Below are 19212 nucleotides of genomic sequence, written 5' to 3' on the forward strand. Positions count from 1 at the left end.
AAAGAAAAGACCCGCGACAAATAACAGGTGCAATTGCAACTATATTTAACAGGACTACAAGGCATGGAATCTCATGCTCTACAGTGGCACGGGGTGTTCTCTCTGCTCGATGACGAATACGCTGTATTCTGTTGACAATCGCACGTCGGTGGCGCTGGCTGCGATGGTGCCAAGGGCACAGGTACTGGTCCAACGAGGAGTAGGTCCGCACGCTCTTCTCGGATGGGAGCAGATTCAGTCTGGGTGATTCTGGGTGTACCGTGATAAGGGGAGAGGTAGGAACACTTGACGCGCCTAGGAACCTTGTCAAACATGTTCGTTTTGGTTGTCCTGGTGATGGAAGTATAATGGTGCATGGGCAACCTGGCCTCCAAATCTTTGATCACGGTACACTCACTGGGCAACGTTATTGTGACACTGTGCGTCGTTTCGGGGGTGCAGTAGGACCTGACTTCATTTTACGGACGACAATGCGCGACCCCATTGAACGGCACAGGTGTGCGAGCTCTTGACGAGAGAGCTTATTGAGCGAATTGAGTGCAATGCCAGTTCCTCCGAATTAAATGCCATCTAATACGCTTGGGGTGCGTTGGAGAGGTATACCGCAGCACGTTCACGTGCACCAACCACGCTGCTGGGGAATGTAATGCCCTACCATTAGAGCTCCATACCAACCTTCAGATACTGAGCGCTGTGCAGAGCATGTATTGCTGTCCATGGTAGTCAACTTAACTTTGTGTTCTGCCTTACTGCAGGTCTTGTCATTGGGGAAGCTCGTCAGAGGGGTCCACCGCATGAGCGTCTAGGGAAATGCTTGCAGTGGGGGTTTCCGTTGCCTTCCACTGATGATGAAGAAAAGATAATGAGGAAAACACAACACCCAGTCCCTGAGCGGAGAAAACCTTCGACCCATCCGGGAATCGAAACCGGGACCCTTGGCGTGAGAGACCGCCGCGATGACCACCCAGCTATCGGGGCGGACTTGGTAGTCAGACACCCTATTAAGAACCATGTCCTACCTTTCTTAGTATCTTGCGGATCATCAATTATGGTGACTTCAGCATAATTAGTGTCTTTGATAAAAGTGTCGTTTTTCTAAATATGGTCCAAGTTTCAGCGAGCTACTTTGCTTGGAACCAACCCGTCATGGGAAAGTTACTTTCCTGGTTGTTGTTCGCACACCAGTGTAAATGATTGATTTTAGTGTGTCAATGGATGCAACTACAGCTTTTTTCCTCGCAAAACGTTAAAATACGAAAAAGCTATTATCTGTCTGCGATGTCTGCAAGGTAAACAGACTTACGCTTAGGTAGGCAATAGCTATGACGGAAACAGTAAATCGTTCACTCATTTATCACTTTACGCTAGGTATTAAATGTCGTTGACAAATCGGCTGTTTTGTGCTTAATTTCATGCCAGCTGAATACAGTTTCCAATGTAGAACAATGTAAACTGGCATTACCTGTAAAATACGATAAATGCTTCTTACTCGATGATAAAGAGAGCACTGTGGCATGGGGATGGAAGCCTGTATGTGCCCGAAAAGCTAGACGACAGCCACTAACCAGTTTATACGCTACAAACTCACTGTATACACCGAATGAACTATGAGCACAGGAGCAGGTGGACAGAGATCGAACTACTTTGTAATATCTTTGCTGTCAGCGATCGACCCAAAAATAGAGGAGCAGAGCATCATAGGTCGAACTAACAGAACCAGTGGCAGCTCTGAGGTACATAGATCTAACCAAGAAAAGAAAGATGCAGGGGTCGGAGTTCGAAGTAGCAGAGCAAAATAGGCGCTCTATTGTACGTATTAACTGATTGTATCATTTTGTATGGCAGTAAAATGTTGGGTTCTGACTGAGCGAGGAAGTTCCTCCTGCAGCTATCCTCGCGTCTACCTGCCTACGTCCTAGGAATGGCTGATTTTAGTATTTAATTCAAAGTCTCTATTGCATTCGTACTTACCTGTATTTCACTGAAAATATCTGCACGAATTGCAATTGTCGACGGTGTATGTTGCGTGTCTTGTTTGGAAACAGACTTGTTTCATTTAGTCACGGTATCTGCTGTTGACAACAGTAATCTACATCTACGTATATACTCAGCAAGCAACTTTACTGTGCGTGGCGGAGGGTACCCTGTAACACTACTAGTCACTTCCTTCCCTGTTACATTCGCAGATAGAGCGAGGGAAAAACTATGATCTATATGCCTCCACGTGAGCCCTAATTTATCTTATCTTCGTGGTAATTACGCTAAATGTACGTTGGCGGCAGTATAATCGTTCCGCAGTGAGCTTCAAATCCCAGTCTCTAAATTTTCTCAAGAGCGTTCCTCGAAAACGTCACGTTCGCTCTAGGGACTCCCTTTTGGGTTTCCAAAGCATTTCCGTAATACACTGAAGAGCCAAACAAACTGGTACACGTGACTAATATCGTGTAGGATCTCCGCGAGCACGCAGAAGTGCCGCAACACGACGTCTCATTGACTCGACTGATGCCTGAAGCAGTGTTGGAGGGAATTGACACCATGAATTGTGTAGGGCTGTCCATAAATCCGTAAGAGTACGAGAGGGTTGAGATCTCTTCTGAACAGCTCGTTGCAAGGCATTCCATATACAGGGTGATTCAAAAAGAATACCACAACTGTAAAAATGTGTATTTAATGAAAGAAACATAATATAACCTTCTGTTATACATCATTACAAAGAGTATTTAAAAAGGGTTTTTTCGCTCAAAAACAAGTTCAGAGATTTTCAATATGGCCCCCTCCAGATACTCGAGCAATATCAACCCGATACTCCAGCTCATTCCACACTCTCTGTAGCATATCAGGCGTAACAGTTTAGATAGGTGCTGTTATTTCTCGTTTCAAATCAATAGTGGATGGGAGAGGTGGCTGAAACACCATATCCTTAACATACCCCCATAAGAAAAAATCGCAGGGGGTAAGATCAGGGCTTCTTGGAGGTCAGTGATGAAGTGCTCTGTCACGGGCTGCCTGGCGGCCGATCCATCGCCTCGGGTAGTTGACGTTCAGGTAGTTACGGACAGATAAGTGCCAATGTGGTGGCGCTCCATCCTACTGAAATATGAATTGTTGTGCTTCTTGTTCGAGCTGAGGGAACAGCCAATTCTCTAACATCTCCAGATACTGTACTCCAGTTACAGTAGCACCTTCGAAGAAAAAGGGACCAAAAACTTTATTGGCTGAAATGGCACAGAAAACGTTCACCTTAGGCGAGTCACGTTCATACTGAGTTGTTTCCCGCGGATTCTCAGTGCCCCATATACAGACATTGTGACGGTTGACTTTCCCCTTAGAGTGGAAAGTTGCTTCATCACTAAACACAATATTTGAAACGAAAGATTCATCCGTTTCCATTTGAGCAACGATAAAATCACAGAAATCGATTCTTTTAATCTCATCAGCTGCAGACAGTGCTTGAACCAATTTCAGACGATAAGGTTTCATAACTAACCTTTTTCGTAGGACTCTCCATACAGTTGATTGTGGAATTTGCAGCTCTCTGCTAGCTCTGCGAGTCGATTTTCCTGGGCTGCGAACAAATGCTTGCTGGATGCGTGCTACATTTTCATCACTCGTTCTCGGGCGTCCAGAACTTTTCCCTTTGCACAAACACCCATTCTCTGTAAACTGTTTATACCAACGTTTAATGCACCACCTATCAGGAGGTTTAACACCATACTTCGTTCGAAATGCACGCTGAACAACAGTCGTCGATTCACTTCTGCCGTACTCAATAACACAAAAAGCTCTCTGTTGAGCGGTCGCCATCTTAGCATCAACTGACGCTGACGCCTAGTCAACAGCGTCTCAAGCGAACAAATGTACAACTAAATGAAACTTTATAGCTCCCTTAATTCGCCGACAGATAGTGCTTAGCTCTGCCTGTTGTCGTTGCAGAGTTTTAAATTCCTAAAGTTGTGGTATTCTTTTTGTATCACCCTGTATTCTCAATAATGTTCATGTTTGCGGAGTCTGGTAGCGAGCGGAAGTGTTTAAACTCATATGAGTGTTCCTGGAGCCACTCTGTAGTTGTTCTGGAAGTGTGGGCTGTCTCGACTGCCCAGTTGGAATTGACCATGTCAGTCGGAATGCACGAAGGACACGAATCGGTGCAGATGATCAGACAGGATGCTTACACACGTGTCACCTGTCAGAGTCGTATCTAGACGTATCATGGGTCCCATATCATTCCACGTGCACACGCCCCACACCATTACATGGCCTCCACCAGCTTCAACAGTCCCCTGCTGACATGCAGGATCTATGGATTCGTGAGGTTGTCTCCATACCCGTACACGTCCATCCACTCGATACACTTTGAAACGAGACTCATCCGACCAGGCAACATGTATCCAGTCATCAACAGTCCAATGTCGGTATTGACGGGCCCAGTCGAGGCGTAAAACTTTGTGTCGTACAGTCATCAAGGGTACAAGACTGGGCCTTCGGCTCCGAAAGCCCATACCGATGATGTTTCGTTGAATGGTTCGCACGCTGACACTTGTAGATTGCCCAGCACTGAGCGCTGCAGCAATTTTCGGAAGGGTTGCACTATCGTCAAGTTGAACGATTCTCTTCTGTTGTCGTTGGTCCCGTTCTTGCAGAATCTTTTTCCGGCGGCAGAGATGTCGGAGATTTAATGTTTTACCGGATTCCTGATATTCACGGTACGCTCGTGAAGTGTTCGTACGGGAAAGCCCCACTTCATCGCTACCTCGGAGATGCTGTGTCCCATCGCTAGTGCGCCGACTATAATACCACGTTCAAATTCATTTAAATCTTGATAACCTGCCATTCTAGCAGCAGTAACCGACCTAACAACTGCGTCAGGCACTTGTTGTCTTATATAGGCGTTGCCGACCGCAAGGCTATATTATGACTGTTTACATATCTGTGTATATGAATAAGCACGCCTATACGTTTCTTCTTGCCGTTGGTGGGGAGGCTTGGGTGCCTCAGCGATACAGATAGCCGTACCGTAGGTGCAACCACAACGGAGGGGTATCTGTTGAGAGGCCAGACAAACGTGTGGTCCCTGAAGATGGGCAGCAGCCTTTTCAGTAATTGCAAGGGCAAGAGTCTGGATGATTGACTGATCTGGCCTTGTAGCAATAACTAAAATGGCCTTGCTGTGCTGGTACTGCGAACGGCTGAAAGCAAGGGGAAACTACGGCCGTAATTTTTCCCGAGGGCATGCAGCTTTACTGTATGATTAAATGATCATGGCGTCCTCTTGGGTAAAATATTCCGGAGGTAAAATAGTCCCCCATTCGGATCTCCGGGAGGGGACTACTCAAGAGGATGTCGTTATCAGCAGAAAGAAAACTGGCGTTCTACGGATCGGAGCGTGGAATGTCAGATCCCTTAATCGGGTAGGTAGGTTAGAAAATTCAACAAGGGAAATGGATAGGTTAAAGTTAGATATAGTGGGAATTAGTGAAGTTCGGTGGCAGGAGGAACAAGACTTCTGGTCAGGTGACTACAGGGTTATAAACACAAAATCAAATAGGGGTAATGCAGGAGTCAGTTTAATAATGAATAGGAAAATAGGAATGCGGGTAAGCTACTACAAACAGCATAGTGAACGCATTATTAGGGCCAAGACATATACGAAGCCCACACCTACTACAGTAGTACAAGTTTATATGCCAATTAGCTCTGCAGATGACGAAGAAATTGAAGAAATGTATGATGAAATAAAAGAAATTATTCAGATAGTGAAGGGTGATGAAAATTTAATAGTCATGGGTGACTGGAATTCGGCAGTAGGAAAAGGGAGAGAACGAAACGTAGTAGGTGAATATGGATTGGGGCTAAGAAATGAAAGAGGAACCCGCCTGGTAGAATTTTGCACAGAGCACAACTTAATCATAGCTGACACTTGGCTTAAGAATCATGAAAGACAGTTGTATACATGGAAGAACCCTGGAGATACTAAAAGGTGTCAGATAGATTATACAAAGGTAAGACAGAGATTTAGGAACCAGGTTTTAAATTGTAAGACATTCCCAGGGGCAGATGTGGATTCTGATCACAATCTATTGGTTATGACCTGTAGATTAAAACTGAAGAAACTGCAAAAAGGTGGAAATTTAAGGAGATGGCACCTTGATAAACTGAAAGAACCAGAGGTTGTACAGAGTTTCAGGGAGAGCATAAGGGAAAAGTTGCCGGAAATGGGGGAGAGAAATACATTAGAAGAAGAATGGATAGCTTTGAGGGATGAATTAGTGAAGGTAGCAGAGGATAAAGTAGGTAAAAAGACGAGGACTAGTAGAAATCCTTGGGTAACAGAAGAAATATTGAATTTAATTGATGAAAGGAGAAAATATAAAAATGCAGTAAATGAAGCAGGGAAAAAGGAATACAAACGTCTCAAAAATGAGATCGACAGGAAGTGCAAAATGGCTAAGCAGGGATGGCTAGAAGACAAATGTAAGGATGTAGAGGCTTATCTCACTAGGGGTAAGATAGATACTGCCAACAGGAAAATGAAAGAGACCTTTGGAGATAAGAGAACCAATTGTATGAACATCAAGCGCTCAGATGGAAACCCAGTTCAAAGCAAAGAGGGGAAAGCAGAAAGGTGGAAGGAGTATATAGAGGGTCTATACAAGGGCGATGTACTTGAAGACAATATTATGGAAATGGAAGAGGATGTGGATGAAGATGAAATGGGAGATATGATACTGCGTGAAGAGTTTGACAGATCACTGAAAGACCTGAGTCGAAACAAGGCCCCCGGAGTAGATAACATTCCATTGGAACTACTGACGGCCTTGGGATAGCCAGTCCTGACAAAACTCTACCATCTGGTGAATACGATGTATGAAACAGGCGAAATACCCCCAGACTTCAAGAAGAATATAATAATTCCAATCCCAAAGAAAACAGGTGTTGACAGATGTGAAAATTACCGAACAATCAGTTTAATAAGCCACAGCTGCAAAATACTAACACGAATTCTTTACAGACGAATGGAAAAACTAGTAGAAGCCTACCTCGGGGAAGATCAGTTTGAATTCCGTAGAAACACTGGAACACGTGTGGCAATACTGACCTTACGACTTACCTTAGAAGAAAGATTAAGGAAAGGCAAACCTACATTTCTAGCATTCGTAGACTTAGAGAAAGCTTTTGACAGTGTTGACTGGAATACTCTCTTTCAAATTCTAAAGGTGGCAGGGGTAAAATACAGGGAGCGAAAGGCTATTTACAATTTGTATAGAAACCAAATAGCAGTTATAAGAGTTGAGGGGCATGAAAGGGAAGCAGTTATTGGGAAGGGAGTAAGACAGGGTTGTAGCCTCTCCCCGATGTTATTCAATCTGCATATTGAGCAAGCAGTAAAGGAAACAAAAGAAAAATTCGGGGTAGGTATTAAAATCCATGGAGAAGAAACAAAAACTTTGAGGTTCGCCGATGACATTGTAATTCTGTCAGAGAGAGCAAAGGACTTGGAAGAGCAGTTGAATGGAATGGATAGTGTCTTGAAAGGAGGATATAAGATGAACATCAACAAAAGCAAAACGAGGATAATGGAATGTAGTCGAATTAAGTCGGGTGCTGCTGAAGGAATTAGATTAGGAAATGAGACACTTAGAGTAGTAAAGGAGTTTTGCTATTTGGGGAGCAAAATAACTGATGATGGTCGAAGTAGAGAGGATATAAAATGTAGACTGGCAATGGCAAGGAAAGCGTTTCTGAAGAAGAGAAATTTGTTAACATCGAGTATAGATTTAAGTGTCACGAAGTCATTTCTGAAAGTATTTTTATGGAGTGTAGCCATGTATGGAAGTAAAACATGGACGATAAATAGTTTGGACAAGAAGAGAATAGAAGCTTTCGAAATGTGGTGCTACAGAAGAATGCTGAAGATTAGACGGGTAGATCACATAACTAATGAGGAAGTATTGAATAGGATTGGGGAGAAGAGAAGTTTGTGGCACAACGTGACCAGAAGGAGGGATCGGTTGGTAGGACATGTTCTGAGGCATCAAGGGATCACCAATTTAGTATTGGTGGGCGGTGTGGAGGGTAAAATTCGTAGAGGGAGTCCAAGAGATGTATACACTAAGCAGATTCAGAAGGATGTAGGTTGCAGTAGGTACTGGGAGATGAAGAAGCTTGCACAGGATAGGGTAGCATGGAGAGCTGCATCAAACCAGTCTCAGGACTGAAGACCGCAACAACAACAACATACGTTTCTTTGGTGCTTCATTGCATATGGGTATTCTTCGAACCTATCAGTTAAAAATTTAGCAGCGCTCCTCTGATGTACTGCGATGTCTTCCTTTAATCCAACCTTGTGCGGATCCCAAACACTCGAGCAGTACTCAATAATGGGTCTCATATACGGTCTCCGTTACAGATGACTCAAACGTTCATAAAATTTTCCGAATAAGCCACAGCTGACCATTTGCTTTCCCTACTACAGTCCTGAGATGCTCCTTCCATTCCATATCGCTTTCCGACAGTATACTTAGGTATTTAATAGACGTGACTGTGTCAAGGAGCACACTATTAATGTTGCATTCGAACATTACGAGTTTGTTTTTTCTACTCGTCTACATTGGCTTACATTATTATATATTAAGAGCCAGCTGCTATTCATGACACCAACTAAAAATTTATGTACGATATTGCAGTACCTGTGTTGTTCAGAAGTACAATACAAAGTTCCTTCGGACACGAATGCACGCGACTAAAGCCGGTAAGAAATACATGAAATGTATTCCCATATCTGAGTATGGACTACCATCACCTGTGTAATGGAACGACGACAATGAAAACTTGTGCCGGGCCTCGGACCCGGATTTCCAGCTTATCGCGAGCAGTCACCTTACCATTTGGCTATCCGAGCACGACACAAATTCACACCCAGACTTCCATATGTCGCCTACCACATGTCCACAACCTGCACTTGTACATTCATTATCTACATTTCCGTACACGGAAGACATTTCACTTAAAAGTCGCTTGCCCAGTGTTGGCAGATAAATACGATATTGGAGTGCGTATGTTGTTTAGAAGCACGATGAAAAAAAAAAAGTTTTCGAACCACTGGACGCAGCTTTTTGTACGAGGAACCTACAGTGAACTATGGTTAACATGAGAGCGAACATAGCTTCCAGTTCTCTATAAAATCTGACAAGTGTTCTATCTCACTCTGGAGAGTTTTTCAATTTTAGCCACTTCCGCTGTTTCTCAATATCGATATCACTCATATTTGCAGTGCCATATGTGTTTTAGCGGTACGCCTGCGATTATGTGGTGTGTGGAAAAGTGACTCATTATCAGCCTTCGCCGGCCGTGGTGGCCGAGCGGTTCTAGGCGCTAGAGTCTGCAACGGCTCGATCACTACGGTCGTAGGTTCGAATACTGCCTCGGGCATGGATGTGTGTGATGTCCTTTGGTCGGTTAGGTTTAAGTAGTTCTAAGTTCTAGGGGACTGCTGACCTCGCAAGTTAAGTCCCATAGTGCCCAGAGCCATTTGAACCGTATCAGCCTTCCCGTTGTATAGGGTATAGAGAAACGTTTACCGCATAGGTACAGTTGGCTCAATAATGGGCGGCTGTCTCGAAGTCTGGATACTGTTCATATTGAGTAGACATTTGGAATCCCTTTACTCTTGGAATCACACCTGAATTTCGCTGTGTCTGCACTGAACTGTTTACTGCCCTGCACAAGAGTACTCAAACAGTAGCAAACGCGATGTGAACTTGCGTTTGAGCATATAATGGGTGACAACAGAAACAGCAAAAGTCAATAGGAATTAACAGAAAAATAGTTTTAATTGTATACTAAATTTAAAGCGAGAATGTTTTAAAATCTATCAATATTACTTATGTGAATGTCCTGATGTAGTAATTAAAGTTTTAAAATAAGCGAAACACAAGCTAGTTAAGGAGCAGTTATGGAACTGTGAAATGTAAAATACTCAGTGTCATTCATTATGATAGATCAATAGATACTGTTCATATTGAGTAGACATTTGGAATCCCTTTACTGTTGGAATCACACCTGAATTTCGCTGTGTCTGCATTGAACTGTTTACTGCCCTGCACAAGAGTACTCAAACAGTAGCAAACGCGATGCGAACTTGCGTTTGAGCATATAATGGGTGACAACAGAAACAGCAAATGTCAATAGGAATTAACAGAAAAATAATTTTAATTGTATACTAAATTTAAAGCGAGAATGTTTTAAAATCTATCAACACTACTTATGTGAATGTCGTGATGTAGTAATTAAAGTTTTAAAATAAGCGAAACACAAGCTAGTTAAGGAGCAGTTATGGAACTGTGAAATGTAAAATACTCAGTGTCATTCATTATGATAGATCAATAGATACTGTTCATATTGAGTAGACATTTGGAATCCCTTTACTGTTGGAATCACACCTGAATTTCGCTGTGTCTGCATTGAACTGTTTACTGCCCTGCACAAGAGTACTCAAACAGTAGCAAACGCGATGTGAACTTGCGTTTGAGCATATAATGGGTGACAACAGAAACAGCAAATGTCAATAGGAATTAACAGAAAAATAATTTTAATTGTATACTAAATTTAAAGCGAGAATGTTTTAAAATCTATCAACACTACTTATGTGAATGTCGTGATGTAGTAATTAAAGTTTTAAAATAAGCGAAACACAAGCTAGTTAAGGAGCAGTTATGGAACTGTGAAATGTAAAATACTCAGTGTCATTCATTATGATAGATCAATAGCTTCTTAACAGCTTCAAAAAGCGTTTCTCAGAAAGCATTATATCTAATTAAGGAAATACTGACCATTTTCAGTTGGAGATTCAGAGCCCCTGACCAAAGTGTCGTTAGCCGAAGCTATAAAAGAAAATAACAGAAATAAAATTTAGTACAGTAGGACATCCAGCATAATAGCAGGCGTCAGTAAACTTATAATTTGGCATTTTTTTATATTATTACTATTTATAATCTGGCTCATGTAATACTATATTAATTTTTTCCGCAGATTCAGGTCAATATTTGTAAAACTCTAATACCTCTCTCTCAAAGCCCACCCTATGAGGATAGAGGGAGAGTTTTAGTTTTAGAGAATCAAAATTTACGATGTAAATAAGTATTTTTTATTTATCGGTAACCATTTTCCAAGCAAAAATGAGATCATGGATTTTCTTGAATTACAACGCCAACTACTAAGAATCAAAACAAATGTTTAACACAAAATGTACGTAGTGTTTTATGTAGAATCTGATTCTGCAATAAAAAATGGGCGTTCCCATTTGAAATTTTAAAGTTGCCTCCCACTCCACCCCCAGGGGGCTGGGGTGGAGAGCTAATTTTAGCACCAGCAGATGTCCCCCTCGAAAATAATCAACTTTGGATTCTACACATTTTTTCGTGTGAAGCTTATTTTTCGAGTTATTCTGGTTTGTCAACTTAAAATTAACACTTTATATATTAACACTATGATACAGTGGGTTGTTTCAAGAATTTGATTCCTTATGACAATGTCTCGAAAATATTGTTGTACAAGTATTCTTGCTTTGGATTATCAGTTATAAAAATGCCACCCCTGACAGTAGCACTTACGGCAATGCCAGCTGATGGGACAGCACTTGCTGGTTTTCCAGAAGACTGGCGCACACGAGGCCAGTTCTGAGGGCCTGTGTCCCAAAGTGAAGTCACAGCTGAACTTCCGGCACCATGGCCCATCCAGAGTTCCTGAAAAAGTTGAAATATGTCAAGAGCACAGCATTATATGGAAAGGAGACATAGACTACAAAAAAAAAAAAAAAAAAAAAAAAAAAAAAAAAAAATAAAATAAAAACCGGAAAGAAGAGAATCTAAGCACTTTAGATATGGTGTTGCAGAAGGGTTTTGAAACTGAAGTGGGCTGATGAGATAGGTAATAAAGAGGTTCTCTACAGAATTGTCGAGGAAACAAGTATGTGCAGAGTACTGACTAGAAGAATGGTCTTGATGATAGTGGATGTCTTAAGACACAAGAGAACAACTTCTGTTGTACTATGGGGAGTCGTAGAGACCAAGAAATGCAGATGAAGACAGAGATTACTATATACTCAACAAATTATTGAGAATGTTGGTTGTTGAATACTACACTGAAAGGAGCAGACTGGCACGGGAGAGCAACTTTATGTGAAGCTAATGAAACCAGCTCTGAAGATGGCAGGGGTAAAATACAGGGAGCGAAAGGCTATTTACAATTTGTACAGAAACCAGATGGCAGTTATAAGAGTCGAGGGACATGAAAGGGAAGCAGTGGTTGGGAAGGGAGTAAGACAGGGTTGTGGTCTCTCCCCGATGTTATTCAATCTGCATATTGAGCAAGCAGTAAAGGAAATAAAAGAAAAATTCGGGGTAGGTATTAAAATCCATGGAGAAGAAACAAAAACTTTGAGGTTCGCCGATGACATTGTAATTCTGTCAGAGACGGCAAAGGACTTGGAAGAGCAGTTGAATGGAATGGATAGTGTCTTGAAAGGAGGATATAAGATGAACATTAACAAAAGCAAAACGAGGATAATGGAATGTAGTCGAATTAAGTCGGGTGATGCTAAGTGAATTAGATTAGGAAATGAGACACTTAAAGTAGTAATGGAGTTTTGCTATTTGGGGAGCAAAATAACTGATGATGGCCGAAGTAGAGAGGATATAAAATGTAGACTGGGAATGGCAAGGAAAGCGTTTCTGAAGAAGAGAAATTTGTTAACATCGAGTATAGATTTAAGTGTCACGAAGTCATTTCTGAAAGTATTTGTATGGAGTGTATCCATGTATGGAAGTGAAACATGGACGATAAATAGTTTGGACAAGAAGAGAATAGAAGCTTTCGAAATGTGGTGCTACAGAAGAATGCTGAAGATTAGATGGGTAGATCACATAACTAATGTGGAAGTATTGAATAGGATTGGGGAGAAGAGATGTTTGTGGCACAACTTGACCAGAAGAAGGGATCGGTTGGTAGGACATGTTCTGAGGCATCAAGGGATCACCAATTTAGTATTGGAGGGCACTGTGGAGGGTAAAAATCGTAGAGGGAGACCAAAAGATGAATACACTAAGCAGATTCAGAAGGATGTAGGTTGCAGTAGGTACTGGGAGATGAAGAAGCTTGCACAGGACAGAGTAGCATGGAGAGCTGCATCAAACAAGTCTCAGGACTGAAGACCACAATAACAGCAACAATGAAACCAGTCAGAAAGCTGATAGCAAAAAGGTAGTATTCCTGGTCTTCTGCTCAGTTTTTTCTGTGTAATTTGTATGTTGGTCAAAGGATGGAGGGTGAACTCAAGGACTATATTATTCCACCTGCCTTTAAAGATATTAATTGTTACTCCAGTCTACTAGAAATTAGACATTGTGTCAATGGAAATTAAAATCTGTAGAAATGTATCTCGCCAGCTTCTTCTTTCACCTACTACTCTCCTCAGGATTGCAAAATATTTTATTTCCTTCAGCTTAGGCTACTGTGGCAACAAAAACCGCCGCGATAAAACAAGACAAACCACAATGGTGTAGGAAAGATTCAAGTTTTCATTTGTCTTATACGTTATTTGAGTATGGAAGGATAGAAATATAGATTGAAAGTTGTGTCTTGTACCCATTTCAAAGCACTTCGGTGTACTTTGTAGAATAATCGTTTGAATACAGATGTGAAATTACTACGCGTGAAACACCATAAAATGAACTGAGTCGTACAGATGTAGAGGAGTGACACAATTATGAAGAGCTTTGTCAAGAAGAAAACTACGAAACAGTTATGAAATATGCTTCCTGTTGTATTGGAGACTGATTGTGATTCAATAAAGTATAAAAAGTTTCCGATACCTAACTCTCAACTTCTGCCTTATAATTGGCTAAGTTATGCGAGAGTTACTGAAACTGTACTATTCTTGAGATTTAATTTACGTTAAACCAAACTGTGCGTTAGAAACTTTTTTAAACGATGCCATTTTCAACTGCAGGTTTTTGTTCTTAGTATATGATGTAAAGAATGGAAATCCTGTGAAAAATAAACACTCGACGCTTAACTTTCTAAACGTCTGTATCTGGTACAAATCAGAAAACCTGTTGCAGGGTTTGGGTGTACCAGTGCGTACATAACTCGTATCACACTTGAGCTTGAAAATATCTACTAGACTACTTGTAAGTACATGTTCCATGTTGTAGTGCTTTAATATTATTTGCATGCATACCAATAGGACTTTACCACCTCTTTTCTCACCCCTGCAGACGTCGCATGAATCCACATTTTGCATTTTAGACATTTGATCAGTTCTTCCATTTGCTCTTCCTCACACAACTCGCTATACCATTCTTCTGTTCTGTTAATGAGCCTCCAAAACACTTTCTTCCTGTATGTGGAGCTGTCGTTTTAGATTTATTTTCCTTTGTTTCGCTTGGATCTTTTATTTCCGTTTTGGCTAGGCATTGAAGCTTTGCTTGTCGCTTTCACCTTTTCCCCCGGATTTGGTGATATTTTTTACTTGGACAGCTTCAGCGCACTTTGTGCCTAGTTAAAGTTTATTCCGCATTGAAATTTGTTGGGCAGTCCGTTTCGTATTGCAGTATCGAAGTTTCATTACATTCCACAGGCTTAAACCGAGCATTGTCTATTCAAATGTAAGACTGTGGACCTCTAATTCGTTTTCAATTTCACTGGAAAACGCTTTACTGCGGCCAAAAGTTCGTAAATCCCGGTTGTCATTTTTGCTTCTGTCTTCACTATGCCTCATGATTTTTGACTTAGGCACGTTTCATATACACTGGTGTTCAAAATTATAGCAACAAAACTGCTGTTTCCCCGTGTTGTGTCTAATTCACGGTACAGTCACACAAAATGTCAACAGATGTTCGTGCAATCGTGTTCTGCACGGAAGATGGCATTCCTTCACTACGTCAGCGATGATGTCAGGGCACCTATCAAACTGGGTAGTGTTTGCCGGGTAATCTCACGTCCACAATCGCTGTGTACACATTCACAGACTGCAGTATGGCACAGAGAAGACGCCTACCAGACTCTGCGGTGGGGGGCCGTAAGAAGAATGGAAGCAAACTGCCGTGGTCCGATGGCTTAAAGTGAATCGTTGTGTTGTTTATCTGATGTGGGGACGCTTTATAGGGACCGAAACAGTATCATCGAAGACCAGGGTAGGGCCGACAACGTGTGACATGAGTAAGGGTGGACCGTTATTTGGCCGATAGGGCATGACGGTAGCGCCTTAATACTGCACAGCAACTGGCATCTGACCTCGCATTACCCACTGTGAGTGTTGTATCGAGGCAAACGGTGTGCAGAAGGATTCGGCATGGTGGCCTTTATTGCAGAAGACCTGCTATATTTGTACCCCTGACTCGTCTTTACAGAAGGGAAGGTCTAGAATGGAGTCGTCAACATACCACCTGGACAGCTGAACAGTGGGTCAATGTTCTTCTCGCAGATAAGTCTAGATTTGGTCTGGAGAGTGATTCTCGACGCATTCGTATCTGGAGGGAACGAGGAACACGATTTAGAAATCCAAATGTGGGAAGAGATATCATCAAGGAGGATCCCTATGGTATGGGCAGGGATTATATTGACCACTCGAACGCCTCTTCATGAAATTGTACGGCTGAATCGGCAAGGTTTATCTGCTGTCAGGTATCGAGACGAGATCTTGGGACCTCATGTGCGGTTGTTGCGAGGTGACGAAGGCCCACACTTCGTACTGATGGACGACAAATTTCGACCTCATAGAGCACGGGTGGTTGATGTTTTTTTGGAAACGGAAGAAACTGCATGTATGGCGTGGCCTTTTCGCTCTCCCGATTTGAATCTCATAGAGCAAGTAAGGGATGCGCTGGGGTCGCATGACGTCAGCATCAGTCAACCACTGTCCAAGACTTACGAGCAGTTCTTCAGGACGAATGGACGTTACTGCCTCAACATGAGTCTGATGACACCACTCACAGCATGCCCCGTCGTTGCCAGGCCTGTATTGGTGCCAGAGGTGCTCACACCCAATGCTGAGCACATTAACCAGTTGTCGGAATGTAGGTACAAATCCATTAATCTGGCAAAAACGGAGCACATTTTTGTCTACCGTCGTGCACGTTGTAGTTGTTTACGTTCTGTGCTCTTTACATTTTTGCCCCTTTACTGTCGCCTATTTACACTGTTTTGTGGCGAAATAAACGCAACGTTGCAAAATTTGTTGGTTTAATTTTGGACACCAATGTACGTCCACATTCATGTAATCGGTTATCCTCGTTTAGATATACTGTTGCAGCTAAATGCAATTTATCAGTGATCCACTTCCCATAACACCTTTTCTTCCCGCAATCAAAATGGTTCAAATGACTCTGAGCACTATGGGACTTAACATCTATGGTCATCAGTCCCCTAGAACTTAGAACTACTTAAACCTAACTAACCTAAGGACATCACACAACACCCAGTCATCACGAGGCAGAGAAAATCTCTGACCCCGCCCGGAATCGAACCCGGGAGCTCGGGTGCGGGAAGCGAGAACGCTACCGCACGACCACGAGCTGCGGACTTCCCGCAATCAAATACAAAATAATTATTTAATTAATTACTAAAGACAAAGAACAAATCTGAAAATTCAACACATCAGTTCTAAACATCATGTTGCATTAACAATGCTAAATGCGTGTTTTGAACGTCATTATATGAGCAAATATCTTAAACTACACCGTTGCAACATAGGAAACTTATAGCGGTGTATTATGGACCACGTATCCATTTTCTCTTTGCCAGTTTCGTACAAACGAATCACGATGACACAGGTTCATGATTGCCGGAAAACAAAGGATAATTCATGTACATTCATCCATTAATAAAACATTATGTTGCCACTTACCTTATAACAGTGATTCTCTTTCCGTATGCACAAAAAGGTATATGAAAACTACATCAAAGTCAATGTTGCCTTTACATGATTTGTTACTCAACACGCAGAACTCATAGCTGACAATAAGACTCTTTGAACTATGTAGTTAATCTTGACCTCACTAAATGTAGGTTTGTACAAGAGGTACGAATTTTACAGTAGTGGTACTAATAGGCAGGTCTCTCTGAAAGGGCATGGATTTCGATCTTCTCCATCATGGACGATTAAGTGGTGTGTTGCTTAGCAGACAATACACAGGTCATATAGAATTTAATGATGCCCAGTCATGTTACAAGCTTTTCTCCTGGAGAACCTTGTGAAGCACGTATTAGACGATCCGTCTGCAGTTGAAATGGTGAACTTTGTACCGAGACAGAAGTAACAGCTAACTTACACCCACCCTTCCAATTGCGGTTCTCCAACCCCTCCGTATACAGATGCAAGTATAATGTCCAACTTAAGGAGTCCTGTGCAGTGTCCCTTATTTCTGGACAACACTGCAGTTTTCTGTTACTCCTCCAAACAAATCAACAGCAATCCGTCAGTTACAACGTTCGGTGAAGAAGTGGTAGGAGTGCGCTGTCAAAGAGGGTTTTCTGTGTTTTAATTTTAATTGTGTTTGTCGCATTTGTAATTTGCCTGACTTGGATAGCATGGACAACAATCCACATTTCACAGTCTCGTGGAGTTTCTATGCTTCATTTTTGATTCGAAGTTGTGGTTACTACACCTAAAAGGACCTGAAGGCAACGTCCCAGAAAGTACTCGATATCCGAAGGTGCGTTACCCACAATTGGGGAGTGGACAGGGTGCGTCTGCACCAATTGTATATGGTTTCTGTGAGATCACGGCTAGATTATGAGTGCACGGTACAAAATCACTGACGCCAGCTTGGAGGACCAGTCCCATACCCAGTCGCTATGCTGAGACCGGGGAACCATCCCTCGGCAACTCCTCGTGGTGCCTCAAGCATATAAGATCCTCACTGCTCCAAAATCACCAGTATACACGCAATTGACTTCCAGCAGTGAACGAACGTCTTTTCTCCAATCGTTTGCGAGCAACAAGGCTGTTTGGGATCCACTTGAGCTTGTGCTGGAGCACCTTGGTGGTGGGCAAGTACATGTCCAAATCCAAGGTTAGAATCGACTGTCGCCCAGGTGACTGCAGAGGCTCAGAGTAACTTTGGATTTAGTGCATAACAGAACAGAAGGCACACCTGCATCTCTTATTAATAGAATATTTTACGTAATTTTGTCCATGGGTGATTCATAGCTGGGGCACTCCCTTGGCTACTGTATTGGTTTTACTGACCATGTCCTGAAGACTCGGTTACTTCAAGAATTCACTGTATTCTACGCCTAATTATACGCGAGCTTGAGGGCACTGGGGCTGAAAAGATGTCTTGCGACTGCTAAATTCTTCGTCTGTTACGACAGTCTGAGTGTCTTTAATTCTCTACAATACTTTTACCGAGCACATAAAGTAGTCCAAATATCCAAGACGCCCTTCTCCACCTACATAGGCTGAGGAAGTAGATGTCCTTCGACTGGGTACCAGGGCACATGTACATTGAGGCAAAAAAAAAAAAATGGCAAATTTTACAAGAGGTGTATTACGAATAAGCAGATGGTTCAGTGTACCAACCTTCTGCATGCTATCACCTCACTGTTGAACTATAGAGCCTTGTGTGTGTACGTGGGAAGGAGACTGTGCAGAAGTAACAGTGAAGAAGCTGTATCTCGTAAAGTCATCAGCTCGGCTGTGGCGTACTTCCTGCCAGCCGCACAGGCGGGATGAGGTTCTCCTCATTCGTCTTCATAAAGGACACAGCCTTATGATGCATGGCTTCTTGCTCTGGCTGGAGGACCGTCCAGTGTGTGATGCTTGTGGTATGCGAATCACAGTGCGCCACATTTTAATAGACAGTGTTTTATATTCAGACGAGATGGCAGCAGATAATTTACCAACGGAGTTGACCACTATTTCAGCTGACAATCACACGGATGTGATATAACTTTTAAGATTTTGTGAAATGTCCGACTTCTTCCCTAAAAGTTTAGGGAGAAGTTGTTAATGCGTTATCAAAGTGGATGGCTCATCAATATGTCATTATTTTATTTTTCCCCTTGTATTACATTTGTTTCATTAGACGGTTTTAGGACACCTGACCATACGAGGGTAATCTCAAAAGTAAGGTCTCCTATTTTTTATAAGTACATAGACCTGTTTATTTCTACAATTGTTTACATCAGTTTACAGCTTGAACATTTAGCTAT

The 19212-nt window shown here is 42.2% G+C and overlaps 1 protein-coding gene across 1 annotated transcript in view; it reads right to left on the minus strand.

The window, feature by feature from the left end:
* LOC126335043 (kielin/chordin-like protein) overlaps positions 1 to 19212 on the minus strand; it is a 148969-nt gene that overhangs the window by 22991 nt on the left and 106766 nt on the right. Inside the window, exons 6-7 of the mRNA XM_049997913.1 lie at positions 11610 to 11741; positions 10830 to 10880 (exon numbers count right to left, since the gene is read on the minus strand). Coding sequence (XP_049853870.1) covers positions 10830 to 10880; positions 11610 to 11741 — 183 coding nt within the window. The remainder of the gene's footprint in view (positions 1 to 10829; positions 10881 to 11609; positions 11742 to 19212) is intronic.

Source organism: Schistocerca gregaria, chromosome 2 (genome assembly GCF_023897955.1).
Source record: "Schistocerca gregaria isolate iqSchGreg1 chromosome 2, iqSchGreg1.2, whole genome shotgun sequence".
Taxonomy (NCBI): domain Eukaryota; kingdom Metazoa; phylum Arthropoda; class Insecta; order Orthoptera; family Acrididae; genus Schistocerca; species Schistocerca gregaria.